Consider the following 19,963-nt stretch of genomic DNA (forward strand, 5'->3'; position numbering starts at 1 on the left):
TGTACTTCCCTCGCCCCCCCCCCCCGAGGTAATAAATTTTCGCTCTCTTCCTCTTTTTTTATTTTTAATTGGTCAATTTAAACACTGTACAAAGCAAGATGTTAAAGAACCTAACAGTTTAAACCATTCCACCCAAAATAAACCCTGCGAAAAAAGATTTACGGTCAAACTTGACATTGAACAAGACTTGAAACTTTTGTTGACCCAATCTGATTTATAAAAAGAAGGACAGCGTGAGAGAAAAATTGCAGAAAAAAAAATATGACGAAACTCAGCTTAGAGTCCTGTTGTTAAGGGTAACACATGCCTACAATATCTTTTTTTTTTGAAAAAATTCTGGGTAATTGTTTATAGAAAAGTGTGTATGTGAAACAATAAGAAACAATTATATATTTCCATTTATATATGACGAAAAATCAGATTTCGATCTGAGAATGAGTTGATATCCTATAGAGTCTATCATGTCATACAAATTACAATAATAATTAAAAAAAAGGGCTACTAAAAACTAATTTCTCGATAGAAAACTGCGTATATTTATTTTTTTTAACCAAAAAAAAAAAGATTCTCGGTTTTTCGTGTCAATAGTCAATTGCAATTATTACGGAGAAAATACTATAAAAAAAAAGGATGGGAAAAAAAAAAAGAAGAGAGATAGAAGAGGGGAGATCAGTGTTGATTTTTTCTGTTTTATGCAAGAAAACGGAGAATACTTTATTACTAAAAGGAGCTTCAACAAATCGTAGTTTTTCTCTCTCTTGAAGGTGTACACATGATGTCACTTTGAGTATCTATGTCTGTGTGTGTAATGTGGGGAAAAAAAAGACATACAGTATATAAGCTAGTAACCTTACACTGTTTTATTTTATTTCTTTGTCTATCTTTTTATAAACTAAAAAGATTATTTTACAATGATCATGAAAAATAGGTTTAATGCCTACAAGTATTTTCGAGGAGATGATTTAGTGCTTGCAATTAATTTGGCAGCTGGTTTAAGTATCTTTTTCTTTGGTGTAAGTTTTAAAGGGCTAAACTGTCTGATTACTCATTTTTTTTTTTAGACTGACGTTTTTTATTTATTTGTAGTATGATCAAGGTGTCATGAGTGGTGTAAATATCTCGCCTGATTATATCAATATCATGGGCCTTCATTCGAACGAAGCTTTGCTAGGTGGTGTTGTTGCTGTATATTACTGCGGTACCTTGATTGGCGCTCTCATGGGCGGTTGGATTGGTGATAAGATTGGTCGAATCAAGACTGTCATCTTGGGTTGTGCTATAGGTATTCTGGGTGCTGTTTTGCAGACATGTGCTCAAAATGTTGCCTGGATGATTTGTTCTCGCATCATTACAGGTATTGGAACCGGTCATTTGTAAGTGCCCAATAACTTTTTTTTTTTTTTTTTTTTTTTTTTTTTTTATGGTTTGGTATAGTTACTCATCAACAAAAAATAACAGGAACGCTATTGTGCCTGTGTGGAGTGCTGAAACCTCACATCATACCTCTCGAGGTAAAATGATTGCTATGGAATTTACTTTGAATATCCTGGGTGTGGTTGTAGCAGTAAGTGATACAGATCTAAAATATCAAATAAATTTACTAAAATGACTTTTTTTAAATAGTATTGGCTGGCGTATGGCCTATCGTTTAATGACAATAGTTTCCGTTGGAGATTTCCTATTGCTTTCCAACTTATCCCGCTCGTTATACTTGCGATTGGTATCAACTTCTTTCCCGAGTCGCCTCGATGGTTATTGAAAAAGGGACGTACAGAGGAAGCACTCGAGATATTAGGAGCGCTCCGTGGCAACGGAGATAAAGACCACCCCGAAGCTCAAAAGGAGTACAATGAGATTATTTCCGCCATTCAAGCAGAGGAAGATGAAGGAGGAGAACCAGGTTATCTCAGTATGATCTTGGTACGAGACAAGCTGAATATTCCTCGTCGTGTTCATCTTTCGGTCTGGTTACAAATCATTCAGGAATTGACAGGTATTGGCGTAATTACTGTGTATGCACCTCTTGTCTTTCAAAGCGCTGGGTTTTCAACACAGACATCCCAACTCTTATCGGGTATCAACAATGTGACCTATATGTTGTCTACGCTAGTGGCGGTATTCACCTTGGATAAATGGGGCCGACGATTTACCTTGTTTTATGGCGCAGTATGTCAGGGTATCTCGCTGATCTTGGTGGCCGTGTTGACAAAGCCTGATATCATGGCACAAAACCCTCGAGGCTATGGTATTGGTGCCACAGTGTTTACGTTTTTGTATACAGCTTTCTTTGGTATGACATGGCTGACGGTCCCATGGCTTTATCCGGTAGAGATCTATCCTACCAAGGTGCGAGCCAAGGGAGGAGCATGGAGTGTGGTGGGTTGGTCTATCGGTAACGCACTGGTGATGGAAGTCACGCCTTACATGATTGCCAGTATTGGTTGGATTACTTTTCTGATCTTTGGTGCATTTAACTTTTTAGCTATTCCAATTGTATGGGCGTTGTATCCAGAGACTAGCAACAAGACATTAGAAGAATTAGATGTGGTGTTCTCTACGAAATCTTTACTTGTCTGGAACGCAGAAAAGGAGTTGGCAGAAATGAAGCTTCGAAAGGATCCCGTGATCAAAGAAAAGAAGGATTCAACTAGTAGCTTTTCGTCCGACTAAAAAAAATAATATAATATTTGTACATATCTAAAATTTCACTAATAAAAAAAAAAAAAGTGGTTTGGACACGCGTGATCTTGTGAACTTTTTTTTATTGTTGTATAAAAGAGAAAATCAACTCCGAAAAGCGTATGCGGGATACACACCGATCACGACATTGATCAATGAGCATAGATAACGCGCACGATTGGCTGGATTAACAACGGGGTAATAATAATAAAAAGAGATGTTGGACTGTACGACCTATTTTATTTTATATATAATATTATATAAAAGGAGAAAACTAGTGAGGTACACACAGGATTACACACACGATGACTGTGGGAACATAATGTGAGAAAAGCGCATTTATAGACAATTAAGATAAGGTATAAATGGGTTCAATGGGCCCTTGATGACATAATGGATCCACCAATGAATGGAAAGTGTAACAATTAAACAAAAAGAACGGAAGGGGGGGGGGAAATTTTAGTGTTTTTCTTATCTTTTATTACACACTGGGCATGAAAAAATCTAAAAAAATTCTCACGGTATTTAAATTAGGAGAGAGAGAAAATAGACTGCACAAAAGGAGAGCATGATCTCCCCCACCCCCCAATGCTGCAAAAATAATCCGTCCAATTATGGAAGTCTAAAAAGCTCGCATCACATGAGATGTTATGCCTGTCAAAATATCAAAAGCGAATAAGAACGAGTTTCCTTATCACTTCTATATAAGGGAATTTTATTTATTTATTCGGTAGATCTTGTTTTTTCATAAAATATAGATTCAATCTAAAGAGAGATTCGCTTTATAGTTGTACCGTGTAGTGTATAGCAAAGGGATTGCAGTTCAAATTATTAATCTTTATTCTGTCAGTCAATTTATACGGTGGGAAAAATAAAAAAAAAGTTAAATAGAATATAAAATATAAAAGAAAAAAATCCCACGTGATAAGATCAAAGAGTTAAGAAAACCATCTTATCAGTAGAAAAAGTCTCCTTATTATTTTCGTTACACGCCAATTCCCGTTTTCTATATAAATATAGGGATAATATATAAAATAATAAAAAAAAAAATTTCTCTTTCTCTCTCTTCATTTTTTTATTTTATTTTCCTTAAAAAAAAACCCTTTCTACATATTAAATATAATGACACCAATGGAATCACTTTTAAATGCTATTGATAGTGCACATCCTATCCATCTTCCATTACCTAATAAACGTGCTAGACAGACTTCACCTCAACAAGCCATGTCTATTCAAAATATGTTGGACAATGAGCGACCATGCAAGCGATATTGTTCTCCCATGAGTCCACCCACACAATCACCCAAATTATACCAATCCACACTCACCAAATCCAACCTGGTTACATGTTATCATGCATCCGTTGCTCAGAAATCCTACGGCTCCGAAAAGAGGTTTCTATGTCCACCGCCTATTGTCATGATGTCAGAATCCAACCACATCCCACTCGTCTCCATGTCCGTTGTCTGTGAAACCAACACCGACACCAAGCCATTAGAACAACGTACACTACTGGATGAAAACTTGAGAGGTAGCTTTAAATATCTCTTCGTCACAGGTACCGCCAAAGCAAAACAATTTTGTTTGCGTGTCAATTTAGTGCAGCAACATCAACAGCAATTACCTTATGCATCCTTCTACAGTAATCCCATCTCCATCATCTCAAAACCTTCTAAAAAGACAGCCAAAGCCAGAAATGTCTCCACCTGTTTATTCACTAATTCACTCGTCTCTTTATTTAATCGCATCAATTCACAAACTGTCCGTACAAAGTACTTGACTTCAGAAAATAAGCAATTGTGTGCCAAACACTCTTCTTGGTCCCCCTTTGAAATCATTGTTGTAAGACAACCCAATCAGGTGGTCAATCCAGATAATCATAGTGTCTCTGTGCCCATTACCTATGGTACCGAAATCATCTTAAAAGATGTCAATACCGGTGTTTCTTCACCTCCCTTGATCATTCGCAAGATCGATAAAGGAAATGTGGTGCCTGGTGCCTATGGTTTGTTGTCTCAGATGCAAAAGATTGCTCTCCAATTAGCTTGTTCCAATTCAAAACCTCTCTATTTGAACGCCAATGGGACTGCCATGAACATGCAAGATACGCCTACGATGGAAGGTAATATCAATCATAATACCAGTGCCTGGATTGATTTCACACCCTCTACCATGCATGAGAACAAGACTGAATCGGTGGATGATTACTTGTGTTGGACCATTGTGGGTATTAGCAAGTTTGAATATGCTTATTCCGAAGTCCAACAAGTCCAGCAACAAGTCCAACAACAACTACAAATCTCGTCACCCCCACCTTCACCACCACGTACACTCATTCCTTTTCCCGTCATTTCTTGCGTTGAATATTTACAAGCGCAACATTCTTTACGAGTGATTGGACAACATTTGATGCAATCGTCTCGACTATTAGAATTTTGGCTTGGTACGCATGGACCATTAAATACCACGGTAGAAAACAATGTACTTTTGATCGGGTTACCAGAGACAGAACAGATCTTGATGACGAATCATGATTTGTTGGTGACCAGACCGGATGGTGCTAGATACTTTGAATTGCCTCTTCTTTTGGTCCGACAACAAGATGGCTTTGTATACCATTCAACTAAATCTCTTTCCTATGATATTGAAGTCGATTCCGATGGAGGCAAATGGTCAGTGAATAACGACTCATCTTCCTCTTCCTCTATGACTTCTTCTCCATAAATAATACCCCCACACTCTCCCTTTCCTGTATATGTTTCCCAAAATGTGTAAATAAAAAATAATATCCCCGCTCTTTTTTAGAGATAAGCTTAAAATCATCTGATCTTATCTATGGCCCATTGGAAAATGTGTGTGGGAAAAAAAAACACAACCCAAAATGTTTAAAACCCTAATCCCGTCTTTTATTTAAAAAAAAGTTTTTTGGGTAATTTTGTAAATATGTGTCTCACATTAAAGTTGCGTTCAACCATAAAAAAAAAATGAGTACAAAAAATCACAGGTGATTTGTTCCAGTCCTTTCAATTTACAAAACTATTCTTTTTTCATGGAAATGACTAAAAAAAAAAGTGTTACAAGAAAGTTTTGGTTTAAAGCGCTATAAAATTAAAATTTAGCCCCTGTAATCAAACACTATATATTTTTTTTTTTTTTTTTTTTTTTTTTTTTTGACGCGGTTACGTGTTTGGAAAAGGCACTTTGGATTACGATTGGAAATAATTTTTGTTATGAATTCATTCTTGCAGTGCGCTAAACATAGTATCACTGTACCTGATTATTGCGCATGTATTTCTAAACTACACAAAAAAAAATACTGGTTGTTTAAAAATGAGTGTGCATACAAGGTTTATTTTTTTACATATCACTTTATACTTGTCTCCGCAGTGTATCCCATATTTCTTGAATAGGATCATTCTCTTGATTATTTTTTTAGTGAGTCAACAGAGAATTAGTTATTAAATACATTTTTTTTTTTTTTGGTCAGACCTTTTTGCAGCATGAATAACGTTTTATTTCCTACAAGAGATACAATGTATGCATCTTGAGTGCAAGGTGATATGAACATAAAAAAGCGTGAGATATAAACACATCCATGATTAGAGATATATGCACGCAGGGCTACAAAGTGTCATAAAACGATCGTACAGTCAAAATAAATGATTTATTATATAAATATATATAAAGACCTTTAATACATATCGCAAGCGTGGATGTTACTAGAATACTCACTGCTAGTAGTGAAAGAGAGGACAAGTGTATATTATATTAAAGCTTTTGCTGTTCAAAAATTTTCATCGTGATCATTGCATAACATTGTTTAAAGGAGCTGGTTCTACTTGACATTTGATTTTTCTGACATAGTCATTTCACTCAATGTAATAAATACATATTAGGATTTAGATGTATTCATTTCAGATAACTTTAATTGATTGGGCGTGTCAGGAATAAAGATCTAATATGTTTACTTATATATTACGAGTAAAGATCAAAATTACCGGACGAGCTAAAGTTCTCTCTCGTGTTTTTAGGACATACACTGCACACGGAAATATTTTTTTTTTTTTTAAAAAAAAAAGAAAGAGGTAACGCACTACAGGAAATAGGAGGGGATGACAAAGTACGGTAAAAAAAAAAAATACGACAAAGCAAGACTAGTTTATGTGCGTCAGGATTAGATGGGATGAATGATAATAAATCAAATGGCCTGTTAGAAATCATGCATTATCAACCACGCGGATCGCGCCCACACCAAAATAAAAACAGCAAATTACATAAAACGTTTGTTATTTCAACAAGGGGGGAAGCTGCACACAAGAATACATTTGTCATCATTATGACTAGGTAAATTTTTTTTTTATAAATGCAGTGTCTTTTCAAAGAATGAGCACTACCCTTTTTTTTTTTTTTTTTTTTTTTCTTGGAAATTAGAACGCGATTCGTAAAGTTTCTTGATAAATGTAGCTGGTATGAGATGATGAACGTCTGTCTACTATCTTAAATATTCAAAAAAGGTACTCAATGAATAGAGGCGGGTTTTAATGTATCCATTCATCATGCCTCCTTTCTCTTTTCATTCTCATGAATGAGAAATTCATATCAGATTCTAATGCCAAGTTTAAACTAGGACCAGCGGGTGTCCCCTTCCCAAGACCCTTTGATTAAGTGTCCGCTTTTTTTTTTTTTTTTTTCTCCACAAAAATTCCTTTTTATTTAGGCTAATTATACGCGCACCATACTTTTTGCTTGAAAAAAAAATCTCGCGCACCATTTTTTTCTGTCCGGTCAAATAATAAAATTCCGGATCGGACCAAAAATGATTTTTGCACATTGGATTTTTTTCTTGCGCACCATGCTTTTTTCGCTGGCGCACCATACATTTTTTCGCTGGCGCACCATGCTTTTTCCGCTGGCGCACCATAGTTTTTTTCGCTGGCGGACTATACTTTTTCGCTGGCGCACCAAACTTTTTCGCGCACCATACTTTTTCTCGCGCACCATTCTTGTTTACGGCTCAATATTCTTTTTCTTTTAACTTTTATTTTTGAAATGAATTCAAACGATTCACAACAATCTTTGAGTGAAAGCCAATTGCTCATCAATAGTCTTTTATCTGTCATCAATCCTGTAGACGAAATCAAGGACAGTTTCGAGGATGCCTTTGATAGACAAGTTTATGAACAGTCCAACACTGATGAAAAAGTGACAGTAGAGGAATACGACTGGGAATGTCTCAGTGAACCTGAGATGGAGGACATTAGCGTCAAGGCAACACGACACGTTCCATCTTTTGCTGAGACTGTGTCGGTCAATGAACGTGTTACCAATGTAAAGGCTATTTTTGAAGCCGAGTTTCCTGTTGGAAAAGCCTTTGCTGACAAGGAAACTGCAAGACTCGAAATACAGTCTTTCAGTAAGGCTAACAATATTCCTTTTGAGACTTTTAAAAGCGATAAGTCTTACATCAAAATGATCTGTAAGCATTTTGGCAAATATCGTGCTGCCAAAAAGGGAGAAGGTAAGATTGACACAATTGCGATATTTATTGATATAATTATTTAACGTTGTTTTTGAAACCAGATGAAAAGGATGCCGTTGATGATGATGAATTGGAAAACAGCATTCAAAGACCCAACAGGACCACCGGGAGAACAGGCTGTTCAGCCTTCATCTACATTCGTAAGGATGTAAAATTAGCTGGAGAGCCTTGGACTGTTCGATCCAGCTGTTTCGAACACAACCATCCTTTGAGCGAGGATAAGAGGGCTTATCACAGCAACCGAAAGCTCAATGCGGATGATCAAGAGTTCGCCATTTCGCTTATGCGTGGAGGTACAACTCCCAGTGAAACGTTAAAGGTAATGTTTAAAAATGAGATAAAGAGATCCTTTGAGAAATCAATAGTTAGGAAAGCTGTAATCATAATAAAAGTTATTTTGCCAATATTATTCTTTATAAGTCTAAATATGTCCCCAATTTATATCTTAAAATAACATCAATTTCCTGGTAATTAGATGCTTGAAACAAGAGGCGTAAGCAACCTGATTGTAACCGATTTAACAAACATCCAACAACAATTCTGTCGGGACAGCCACATTGACATGTGGAATTTTGTCAAGAATCTTGAATCAAGTGGCCACCAAGTTCGATTTTTGACAGATGCTGATGAGAGAATTTGCAGCGTCTTTTTCATTCACCAACATGGAATCGACGAAGCTAGAAAGCTTTCAGAATGTATAATTGTGGATGCCACCTACAAGACCAACTCACATAAGATGGTCTTGTTGAATTTCGTCGTCGCTGGTACTTTAAGATCAAAAGAAAAGCCAAAGCAGTTGACAACAGTTCCAATTGCAGGATGTTGGATGGATCGGGAGACAAGCGAGCGCTACTGCTGGGCTTTTAACTCTTTCCGTGATATTGTTTGGCCTACTGGAACAAGCACGGATAAATTGCCCAAGTGCTTTGTTACTGACAACGATGAAGCCTTGTTGGGAGCAATCAAGTCCGAGTTTCCCGAGAGTAAACAAATTCTTTGCTGGATTCATATCCAAAGAAACTTTATTCTGAGATTCAAGAAGAATCTTGCCAAGGAAAAGAGACTGGATAGTATGTTAAAACAAGTTACGTTCATTAGTCCTCATAAACTTACCAAATAAACACCTTATAGAGAACAAAATGGAGATGGAGGTCAAATCGTTTATGGCTATCATCAAGCAAATGGCTTTAAAATGCACGACAAAGGATGAATTTTTGCTTGCCAAAAATGAATACGAAACGTTCGTGTCTGCCAAGGGCAAATGTGTACAAGGTGGTGCCCAAACGATGATTAAGTATCTGCATCAGTAGGTTTTTTTGTTTTGTTTTTTTCTCTTAAAAATGCCTCTTTCCCTCTTTTTATTAACTAGATACAAATATAGTATGATGAAAAAGAAGCAATACTGGGTAGGTTATTATGTTAACAATTTAATGCATATGGGAAACAGAACTTCGAACAGAGTTGAGTCTACCCATGCAAATATCAAAAGAAGCAACAGCACCTCATCTGGTAGCATGGCAGTTGTCACTGAAAAAATAGATCTTTGGATTAAAAAGAGAGTACGTAATGTTTAAACATATTTTTATTTTGTTAACTCTAAAAAAAATTAGGAGGATTATCGAAATGTACAATCAATCAAGGAATCCATGACACAAAGAACAATTTTTTTGGAAGATGATGTAATGGATAAACTTGCTCTGATCAAATTAAATGTTTCAAGCTTTGCTTTTGAAAATATCAAGAATGAATTGATGGAAATGAAGGCTGCTGAAGAAAAGCCTGACCATGTAAGCCATGTGCGCCCTGGAGAAAGCTGTCTCTGCAAGCTCAGAAAAAACTTTCGACTTCCTTGCAGACATGTTCTTGCCGTCTCGTTTGTTGAGAATAAAGTTCCTCTGGACATTGTTCACGAACGATGGAGGATCACATATGTGAAGGGAACTGGTAAGAAATTAATATACAAACTGAATTAGACTGAAATCAAAATTAATACTTTTCATAGTCGCCACAATTGCTGAAATTTCCGCTGAGATGAGCAAAAAGTCTAATGAAACATTGCCTATTGATACCAGTGCTATCCAACTTAGGTTGGAAAAGCTTCTATCATTAAGCAATGTCTTAGGTAGTCAGCAAGAATCAGCCGATCTTATCAAAGATATGGATGCTTTGATCCAAAAATATTCGGTAGACCGTCTGGAAACTGTTCTTGCCCCTTCAATTGTCGAAATACAGAAGGGCCGACCTAAAGGGACAAAAAGAAACAAGCTTGGTGTGGAGCATGAAGATGAAAAAATCTCGATAGAGCAAAAAAATGCCAAAAAAATGAAGCAGGAAACAATAAAAGTAGAAAAGCAAAAAAAAACCAAAACGACCTTAAGTCTTCGCAAGCCATCAACAGCCGTGATCAAGCAGATCAAGTCAAAGTATTGGTCTATGTTATATTTTTAATTATTTTACAACAATAACACCTATTTGTTTTTCTAGATACGAGCCTTCCACTGTCATAACTCGTGAAGCAGATTACAGTGGTCTGTTTGGATTGCTAGATAATGCATGGGTCAATGATGTACTTGGGTTCGTCAACCCCCATCCTGATGGTAATTGTGGATACCGTGCTGTAAGCCTCGCTGTTTTTGACAATGAAATCGCTTGGATCCAAGTGAAAAAAATGATGTTAGCTACCTTTACAAAGTATGCTAACACTCTTTACAACACATATGGGCTAAACGAAGCGTATACCTCAAAAAAATTGCAATCAACAAGAGCTCCCTGTCTTGATGACTTAAGTCTTTGGTTCGACTGTTACGGATGCCCACAAATTGTTGCTGACACTTTCAAAAGACCAGTAATTTTACATGCTACAACACCAAAAGTCGATAAGTATGAAATCACGTGGAGAGATAATGATGGAAACATCATATACACCAAAGATTCTATCACTTTTGTACCACTTCTTGGTCTGGATTTGGAAACAATGAATGATCCTATTCAACTTTTGTTTGCCAACAGTCACTTTTACATGATTTTACCTCAAATCGATAACAAAACGAAGAAAGCTTGCAAAGTCAAAAAATGGCCAACATTAAACTTTTCACACCAAAAAGTATTCGACGCGCACCGAGACATTTGTGTCAACGACGTGTCTCACTACTTTCAAAACAACTAGACAGGATAATTTTATAATTTGCTTCCCCAATCCTTAACATTCTCCCAAACTTTATATTTTATCTCATAATAATCAAAACCCAAAAACAAAATAAAATTTAGACTAAAAGCATGAGCTCACACTCAAAACCACATTGATTCTCTTCATCACAAAGTATGGTGCGCCAGCGAAAAAAAATATAGTCCGCCAGCGAAAAAAAAGTATGGTGCGCCAGCGAAAAATTATGGTGCGCCAGCGGAAAAAGCATGGTGCGCCAGCGAAAAAAGCATGGTGCGCCAGCGAAAAAAGCATGGTGCGCAAGAAAAAAATCCAATGTGCAAAAATCATTTTTGGTCCGACCCGGAATTTTATTATTTGACCGGACAGAAAAAAATGGTGCGCGAGATTTTTTTTTCAAGCAAAAAGTATGGTGCGCGTATAATTAGCCTTTATTTATTTGCTGTTGCACACAAACCCTAATCTACGGGCCTATATAGTTCTATTTTTTTGCAGTGTAATAAATGTCACGAGTGGTGGAACCGTTCAATGCTGAAGTGATTGACACCTTTTGTTTTCATTGGCCAGATATGCATTCCTATGTATTGGTACGTGTATTGGAAAAGACGATTGCCATTTTACCCATTCGTTCACGACTTGCTTTTCTTTATTTTCACCATGCGCCATTACCTAGTCATCCTTCACCCGCTGAATTAAGAAAGACCTCAGGTCATCAAACAAAGCGTCTTCAATACATGTTTAAGCAATGGAAACATACTCTCATTTTAGACGAACCACCTATGACCCCTACCGATACACCTTCGTCCACACCGTCCAATGTGACATTGAGCAATGTCATGTCGTATGAACCCAGTTTGAAATCAGGTTGGATTCATGCACCTTGTACAGTGACCGATGATGTGAATGTGTTTGACAATACGGTTGTCTTGACAACACGTCATACCGTGCTTCGACTCACCTGTCGCTGTTATTCGGAAAAGATGATGTTTATGAATCTGGTTAAATTAAAGCAACAGTCTCTGAGGCTGAGTGAGCCCGTGGTGCCTCAAGAAGAAGAAGAGAAGACCCTGTCTGCAACGCAATGGGTGGACCACATGGTGCGTGGGAATCAAGCGCAAGTGGAGCGTATCCAGCAACTCACACAACACATGGAGAATTCAAAGGGAACCATCTCGCATTGTGTGAAGCAATTATTGGATCTAGAGCGATCGTTGGATATACTTTTGGAAAGTACAACGCAAACGACCCATTTACAAGCCTTTGAGAGAATCTTGGACCATGTGCATCAACAAGTGAAAGCATGTTCGGGTTGTTTTCAATCGTATAAGGGACGGATGAGTGCATTACAGGAACGGATATTTAATCATACCGGGTATTTAAAACAGGTAGAACAAAGGTTTGATACATTGTGGCGGTGTGATGATGGGTTTGCATGGCGTTACCTATGTAAGTTTCCTCTTTAAAAATATACACACATTTAAAAGCAAAAAAAAAAAAAAAAAAAAAAAAGAGAGACGACTGACATTCTTTGATTTCTCGTCAGTTTTGGCTATCCTTGTGATTTACATTGCCATAAAGTGCATTTAAGAGAAATAATTTAAGAGCAAATATTAAAATGTTTATACTATATTACAAGAGATGGGGGGGGGGGGGATGTGTTTGTGTGTGTGTATTTTAGTGAGATGAAAAATGGGGGTTTTTTTTGAGGAAAGTGTGTGTGTGTTGGGGAAAAGGTGTCAAAAGTAAATTCTTTTTTTTAAGCGCTACAGCTGACACAGACATCTTCATCACAAACAACAGGCATTCTACTTTGCAAATCACCTTCTTCAACCTTTTCAACTGCGACCTTTTGGACCTCATTTTCAGCATCGTAACTATCAATGGCGTTTTGATCGACTGTGAATTTGATAGCATCCACAGCAGGACGAATACGCAAGTAATATTGACCGGTCTTCAATCCCTTCTTCCAAGCGTAGAAATGCATAGAGGTCAATCTACCCAAATTGGGCTTACCAATAAACAAATTCATCGATTGACTTTGATCGATAAAGGCACCACGATCAGCTGCCAAATCAATAATCGTACGTTGAGAGATCTCCCAGACTGTCTTGTAAAGATCCTTGAGGTGTTGAGGAATTTCAGCTACTCCTTGAACAGATCCATCATCGTTCATAATCTTGTTCTTGACCTTATCGTTCCAGATACCCATTTCGACAAGATCCTTCATAAGCCATTGGTTGACAATCTGGAACTCACCAGATAAGACACGACGCATGTAAATGTTGGATGTGTAAGGCTCGAAACATTCGTTGAAGCCCAAGATTTGAGAGGTGGAGGCGGTAGGCATAGGAGCCAAAAGAAGGGAGTTACGAACACCGTGCTTGGCAATGTTAGCCTTAAGGGTATCCCAATCCCATTTATCGGTAGGTGTGACATTCCACATGTCGTATTGCAAGATACCCTTGGAGACAGGAGAGCCTTCATAGGTTTGATAAGTACCGTACTTTTGTGCAAGTTCACAAGAAGCTTCTAAAGCAGCATGGTAAATGGTTTCGAAAATCTCTAAATTCAATTGTTTGGCTTCCTTGGATTCAAAGGGATAACGCATCAAGATGAAGGCATCGGCTAAACCTTGGACACCTAAACCAATAGGACGATGACGCATGTTGGAGTTACGAGCTTCTTCAACGGGATAGTAATTCATGTCGATGACCTTGTTTAAATTCTTGGTCAAGACCTTGGCGACATCATGCAACTTTTGGAAATCATAGACACCGTCCTTAACATAGGAAGGTAAAGCAAGCGAACCCAAGTTACAAACAGCCACTTCATCAGGGCTGGAATATTCAACAATTTCGGTACACAAGTTACTACACTTGATGGTACCCAAGTTTTGTTGGTTACTCTTACGGTTACAAGCATCCTTGTAGAGCAAGTAAGGGTTACCCGTCTCAGTTTGAGTTTCCATGATGGCATACCAGAGCTTTTGGGCAGGCATGGTTTCACGAGCAAGACCTTGTTGTTCATACTTGGTGTAAAGAGCAACGAATTCGTCACCCCAGACATCAGAGAGTCCAGGAGCTTCGTTGGGACAGAAGAGAGACCAGGTACCGTTTTCTTCAACACGTTGCATAAAGAGATCAGGGATCCAAAGTGCATAGAACATATCTCTAGCACGAATCTCATCACGACCAAAATTCTTACGCAAGTCCAAAAAGGTAAAGACATCGGCGTGCCAAGGTTCGAGGTAGATGGCAAAGGCACCAGGACGCTTGTTACCACCTTGATCGACATAACGTGCAGTACTGTTGAAGACCTTGAGCATGGGTAAAAGACCGTGGGATTCACCACCAGAGCCAGCAATATAAGAGTTTGAGGCACGGATATCATGCACGTTCAAACCAATACCACCTGCACTCTTGGAGATCTTGGAGCAGAGCTTGAGAGTTTCAAAGATACCTTCGACAGAATCAGCCTTGGGGGTCAAGAGGAAACAAGAGGATAATTGAGGACGAGGAGTACCAGCGTTAAAGAGGGTAGGACTAGCATGTAAAAAGTACTTTTGAGACATGAGATGGTAAGTCTCGATAGCGGCCTCGATATCATCTTGATGAATACCAATGGCAACACGCATAATCAAGTGTTGAGGTCTTTCAGCGACTTTACCATTGATACGAAGCAAGTAGGATCTTTCGAGTGTTCTGAAACCAAAGAAATTGAAGTTGAAATCACGATCATAGATGATGGCCGAGTTTAAACGTTCAGCGTTGTCTTGGATAACCTTGTAAACGGTGTCCGAAATCATGGGTGAATGAGTGTTATTCTTGGGATTGATATAGGTATATAAATCGTCAACGACCTTGGAGAATGACTTGTGTGTTTCCTTGTGTAAGTTGGAGACGGCAATACGAGCAGCCAAGATAGCATAGTCGGGATGACTAATGGTCATATAGGCAGCAGTCTCTGCGGCCAAGGTATCCAGCATCACCGTCGTAATACCTTGATAAACACCAGAAATGACCTTTTGGGTCACAGTGACAGGGTCAACAAAGTTGGTATCCAAACCATAACAGAGCTTGTTGATTCTAGCTGTAATCTATTTTTTTTTTTTTTTTTTTTTAATTATTATTAGTATCACAACAACCCCTCTCTCTCTTGAATTTTTTTTATAAATATTTTTACCTTGTCAAAGGCAACAGTTTCTTGACGGCCGTCTGTGCGTAAAACTGTTTAATACAACATGGACATTTATATCACAGACTGTATATTTACCTCTTTTAATAACGTACATCATCTTCTATTAAATATATATATATATAAAAAAAAAGGAAATGAAAAGAAAAAAAAAAAGGGAAAAATCGCGTTTGTAGAAAAAAAAAAAAATATAGGATATTTCAATTTACGCTTTTTTAAATTTTTTTTTTTTTTCCAACAAAACGCGTTCAAGAACGCGCAGTCAAAAAAACGGGAACAATTTTTTTTTTAGACGTCATCTATTTTTTATAAAGACTTCATTTTTTAGTGAATTGATTTCACCCTTTTTTTTTGGCTAATTATACGCGCACCATACTTTTTGCTTGAAAAAAAAATTTCGCGCACCATACTTTTCTGTGCCGGTCAAATAATAAATTCCGGGTCGGACCAAAATGATTTTTGCACATTGGACTTTTTCTTGCGCACCATGCTTTTTTCGCTGGCGCACCATACATTTTTTCGCTGGCGCACCATGCTTTTTTCGCTGGCGCACCATACTTTTTTTCGCTGGCGCACCATACTTTTTTTCGCTGGCGCACCATACATTTTTTCGCTGGCGCACCATGCTTTTTTCGCTGGCGCACCATACTTTTTTTCGCTGGCGCACCATACATTTTTTCGCTGGCGCACCATAGTTTTTTTCGCTGGCGCACCATAGTTTTTTTCGCTGGCGCACCATAGTTTTTCGCTGGCGCACCATACTTTTTTTTTCGCTGGCGGAATATATTTTTTTTTCGCTGGCGCACCATACTTTGTGATGAAGAGAATCAATGTGGTTTTGAGTGTGAGCTCATGCTTTTAGTCTAAATTTTATTTTGTTTTTGGGTTTTGATTATTATGAGATAAAATATAAAGTTTGGGAGAATGTTAAGGATTGGGGAAGCAAATTATAAAATTATCCTGTCTAGTTGTTTTGAAAGTAGTGAGACACGTCGTTGACACAAATGTCTCGGTGCGCGTCGAATACTTTTTGGTGTGAAAAGTTTAATGTTGGCCATTTTTTGACTTTGCAAGCTTTCTTCGTTTTGTTATCGATTTGAGGTAAAATCATGTAAAAGTGACTGTTGGCAAACAAAAGTTGAATAGGATCATTCATTGTTTCCAAATCCAGACCAAGAAGTGGTACAAAAGTGATAGAATCTTTGGTGTAAATGATGTTTCCATCATTATCTCTCCACGTGATTTCATACTTATCGACTTTTGGTGTTGTAGCATGTAAAATTACTGGTCTTTTGAAAGTGTCAGCAACAATTTGTGGGCATCCGTAACAGTCAAACCAAAGACTTAAGTCATCAAGACAGGGAGCTCTTGTTGATTGCAATTTTTTGGAGGTATACGCTTCGTTTAGCCCATATGTGTTGTAAAGAGTGTTAGCATACTTTGTAAAGGTAGCTAACATCATTTTTTTCACTTGGATCCAAGCGATTTCATTGTCAAAAACAGCGAGGCTTACAGCACGGTATCCACAATTACCATCAGGATGGGGGTTGACGAACCCAAGTACATCATTGACATATGCATTATCTAGCAATCCAAACAGACCACTGTAATCTGCTTCACGAGTTATGACAGTGGAAGGCTCGTATCTAGAAAAACAAATAGGTGTTATTGTTGTAAAATAATTAAAAATATAACATAGACCAATACTTTGACTTGATCTGCTTGATCACGGCTGTTGATGGCTTGCGAAGACTTAAGGTCGTTTTAGTTTTTTTTTGCTTTTCTACTTTTATTGTTTCCTGCTTCATTTTTTTGGCATTTTTTTGCTCTATCGAGATTTTTTCATCTTCATGTTCCACACCAAGCTTGTTTCTTTTTGTCCCTTTAGGTCGGCCCTTCTGTATTTCGACAATTTTGGGTGCGAGAGTGTTTTCTAAACGATCGTTTGAATACTTACTGATCAAAGCATCCATGTCCTTTATGAGATCAACGGATTCTTGTTGGCTCCCCAAAACCTTGCACAAAGACATTAATTTTTCCAGTCTTATTTGGATGTCTGTTGTATTGATGTCCAATACGTCTGCAGAACCTTTAGCCAATTCGGCAGAAACTTCGGCTACGGTAGCAACTATGAAGTACATTATTATAAGTTTAGTTTTAAGAAGGATAATAAAATTTGCAAAACATTGAATTTTTACCGTTGCCCTCAAAATACGAGATTCTCCATCTTTGGTGAATTACGTTTAATGGAATTTTTCCATCAATGAACGAGACAGCAAGGATGTGTCTGCATGGAAGCCTAAAATTTCTTCTAAGCTTACAGAGGCAGCTCCCACCAGATAAGACATGGCTTACGTGGTCAGGGTTTTCCTCAGATGCTTTCATTTCCATCAACTCATTCTTGATGTTTTCGAAAGCAAAGCTGGAAACATTCAATTTTATCAAGGAAAGTTTATCCATGATATCATGTTCTAAAAAAACTGGTCGTTGAGAGACCGATTCTTTAATTGACTGTAAGTTGCGGTAGTCTTCCTAAAAAACAGATTTTTTTAGAATTGTAAACAAAATATAAACTGTGGTTTAGCTACTACGTACTCTTTTTTTAATCCACAGATCAATTTTTTCTGTAACAACAGCCATGCTACCAGACGAAGTGTTGTTACTTCTTTTGATGTTGGCATGGGTAGACTCAACTCTATTAGATGTTCTATTGCCCATATGCATCAAGTTGTTGACGTAATATCCAACCCAATATTGTTTTTTGATCATCATGCTACATTTTTGCGTTAATAATCCAGGTATAGCCTTCGGTCTAGATAGAAAAATTGCAATCAACATAAATACTTACTGATGGAGGTATTTGATCATCGTTTGGGCACCACCCTTTACACACATGCCCTTGGTTGACACAAAGGCCTCGTACGCATCTTTAGCAAGCAAAAATTCACGCTTTGTTGCGCATGTTAATGCCATTTGCTTTATGATAGCCATAAAGGACTTGACCTCCATTTCCATCAAGTTTCCTGCGTTATAACAATAAGTTAATTTAAAAGGATTTCTTATCGTCTTTTAACTGTTAACATACTGTCCTGTCTTTTTTCTTTCGACAAATTTTTTTTAAATCTCAAAATGAAATTTCTTTGGATATGAATCCAGCACAAGATTTGGTTACTCTCAGGGAAAACAGACTTAATTGCTCCCAACAAGGCTTCGTCGTTATCGGTTACAAAGCATTTTGGTAAGTTACCGGCGCTTTCACCGACGGGCCAAACAATCTCACGAAAGCAGTTCATAGACCAACGATAGCGGTCACCTGTCTCGCGATCCATCCAGCATCCCGCAATAGGCACTGTTACCAATTGCTTGGGTTTCTCTTTTGATCGCAAAGTACCTGCAACAACAAAATTCAACAAGACCATTTTGTGTGAATTGGTCTTGTAGGTGGCATCAATAACAATACACTCGGAAAGCTTTCGAGCCTCATCAATGCCATGTTGATGTATGAAAAATACACAACAAATCCTTTCGTCGGCATTTGTCATGTAGCGGACTTGATGACCACTGGATTCAAGATTTTTGATGAAATTCCACATGTTGGTGTGATTATCTCGACAAAATTGCTGTTGAATATTTGTCAAATCCGTTACAACGAGGTTATTCACACCTCTTGTTTCAAGCATCTAGTCACCAAGAAAAATTATTATTATAAGCCAAAATACAAAGAGGCATAGATATGTTAAAGAATATACACAAAATAATTTTATTTATTATGACTACAACTTCACTAACTATTGATTTCTCAAACGCCTTCTATATATCAATTTTCAACCTTACCTTCAATGTTTCACTGGGCGTTGTTCCTGCACGCATAAGACTGATTGCAAGCTCCTGGTCTTCTGCATTGAGCTTGCGATTGTTGTGATAAGCTCTTCTATCCTCACTCAAGGGATGATTATGCTCAAAACAGCTGGTTCGGATTGTCCATGGCTGTCCGACAGCTCTTGCATCCTTACGAACATATACAAATGCCGAGCACCCTGTTCTTCCAGTTGTTCGGTTGGGACGCTGCGCAACACTCTCTAATCCCTCACCAGTTCCAATATCCTCTTCATCTAGTTTTGCAATTAATTTATCGAATTATTTTATACGACCTTATCGCAGATTTTAATTTATATTACCTTCACCCTTCTTTGCGGCACGATATTTGCCAAAATGTTTGCAAATCATCTTAATGTATGATTTGTCGCTTTTACAAGTCTCAAAGGGGATGTTGTTTGCTTTACTGAAAGACTGTATTTCCAGTCTTGCAGTGTCCTTGTCGACAAAGGTTTTTCCCACGGGAAACTCGGCTTCGAAAGCAGCCTTCAATTCGATGACTCGTTCATTGA

General features: G+C 37.7%; 4 protein-coding genes across 4 annotated transcripts; 3 read left to right on the forward strand and 1 right to left on the reverse strand.

The window, feature by feature from the left end:
* Nucleotides 1-850: 850 nt before the first annotated feature.
* On the forward strand, nt 851-2,745 carry EV154DRAFT_268577 (general substrate transporter). Its single transcript, XM_051594689.1, has 4 exons — nt 851-1,013; nt 1,087-1,373; nt 1,459-1,564; nt 1,624-2,745. The coding sequence occupies exons 1-4, from the start codon at nt 912-914 to the stop codon at nt 2,668-2,670; spliced, it is 1,542 nt and encodes a 513-aa protein (XP_051456310.1). The 5' UTR covers nt 851-911; the 3' UTR covers nt 2,671-2,745.
* A 989-nt stretch (nt 2,746-3,734) lies between these two features.
* EV154DRAFT_513258 (beta-trefoil DNA-binding domain-containing protein) lies at nt 3,735-5,578 on the forward strand. The gene has a single exon (XM_051602010.1). It carries the CDS (start codon nt 3,802-3,804, stop codon nt 5,401-5,403), a length of 1,602 nt encoding a protein of 533 aa, XP_051456311.1. The 5' UTR covers nt 3,735-3,801; the 3' UTR covers nt 5,404-5,578.
* Nucleotides 5,579-11,700: 6,122 nt separating this feature from the next.
* On the forward strand, nt 11,701-12,976 carry EV154DRAFT_513263 (uncharacterized protein). The gene is made up of 2 exons (XM_051602011.1): nt 11,701-12,827; nt 12,925-12,976. The coding sequence occupies exons 1-2, from the start codon at nt 11,885-11,887 to the stop codon at nt 12,966-12,968; spliced, it is 987 nt and encodes a 328-aa protein (XP_051456312.1). The 5' UTR covers nt 11,701-11,884; the 3' UTR covers nt 12,969-12,976.
* Nucleotides 12,977-15,734, reverse strand: EV154DRAFT_445565 (ribonucleoside-diphosphate reductase large chain). The gene is made up of 3 exons (XM_051597091.1): nt 15,654-15,734; nt 15,564-15,595; nt 12,977-15,477 (listed from the first exon to the last, which is right to left on the reverse strand). The coding sequence occupies exons 1-3, from the start codon at nt 15,673-15,675 to the stop codon at nt 13,138-13,140; spliced, it is 2,394 nt and encodes a 797-aa protein (XP_051456313.1). The 5' UTR covers nt 15,676-15,734; the 3' UTR covers nt 12,977-13,137.
* Nucleotides 15,735-19,963: the final 4,229 nt, after the last annotated feature.

This window comes from Mucor mucedo, assembly GCF_025094135.1.
Source record: "Mucor mucedo strain NRRL 3635 chromosome Unknown EV154scaffold_63, whole genome shotgun sequence".
NCBI classification, from domain to species: domain Eukaryota; kingdom Fungi; phylum Mucoromycota; class Mucoromycetes; order Mucorales; family Mucoraceae; genus Mucor; species Mucor mucedo.

Bases quoted from the DNA above. Each gene is read 5' to 3' on its own strand.
- EV154DRAFT_268577 (XM_051594689.1), top strand. From the start codon at position 912: ATGATCATGAAAAATAGGTTTAATGCCTACAAGTATTTTCGAGGAGAT. The intron at 1,014-1,086 runs GTAAGTTTTAAA...ATTTATTTGTAG, and splicing joins TAAGTATCTTTTTCTTTGGT to TATGATCAAGGTGTCATGAG. The intron at 1,374-1,458 runs GTAAGTGCCCAA...AAAAAATAACAG, and splicing joins GGTATTGGAACCGGTCATTT to GAACGCTATTGTGCCTGTGT.
- EV154DRAFT_513263 (XM_051602011.1), top strand. From the start codon at position 11,885: ATGTCACGAGTGGTGGAACCGTTCAATGCTGAAGTGATTGACACCTTT. The intron at 12,828-12,924 runs GTAAGTTTCCTC...ATTTCTCGTCAG, and splicing joins GTTTGCATGGCGTTACCTAT to TTTTGGCTATCCTTGTGATT.
- EV154DRAFT_445565 (XM_051597091.1), bottom strand. From the start codon at position 15,675: ATGATGTACGTTATTAAAAGAG. The intron at 15,596-15,653 runs GTAAATATACAG...TTTTACGCACAG, and splicing joins GATGTACGTTATTAAAAGAG to ACGGCCGTCAAGAAACTGTT. The intron at 15,478-15,563 runs GTAAAAATATTT...AAAAAAAAATAG, and splicing joins AAACTGTTGCCTTTGACAAG to ATTACAGCTAGAATCAACAA.
- EV154DRAFT_513258 (XM_051602010.1), top strand. From the start codon at position 3,802: ATGACACCAATGGAATCACTTTTAAATGCTATTGATAGTGCACATCCT.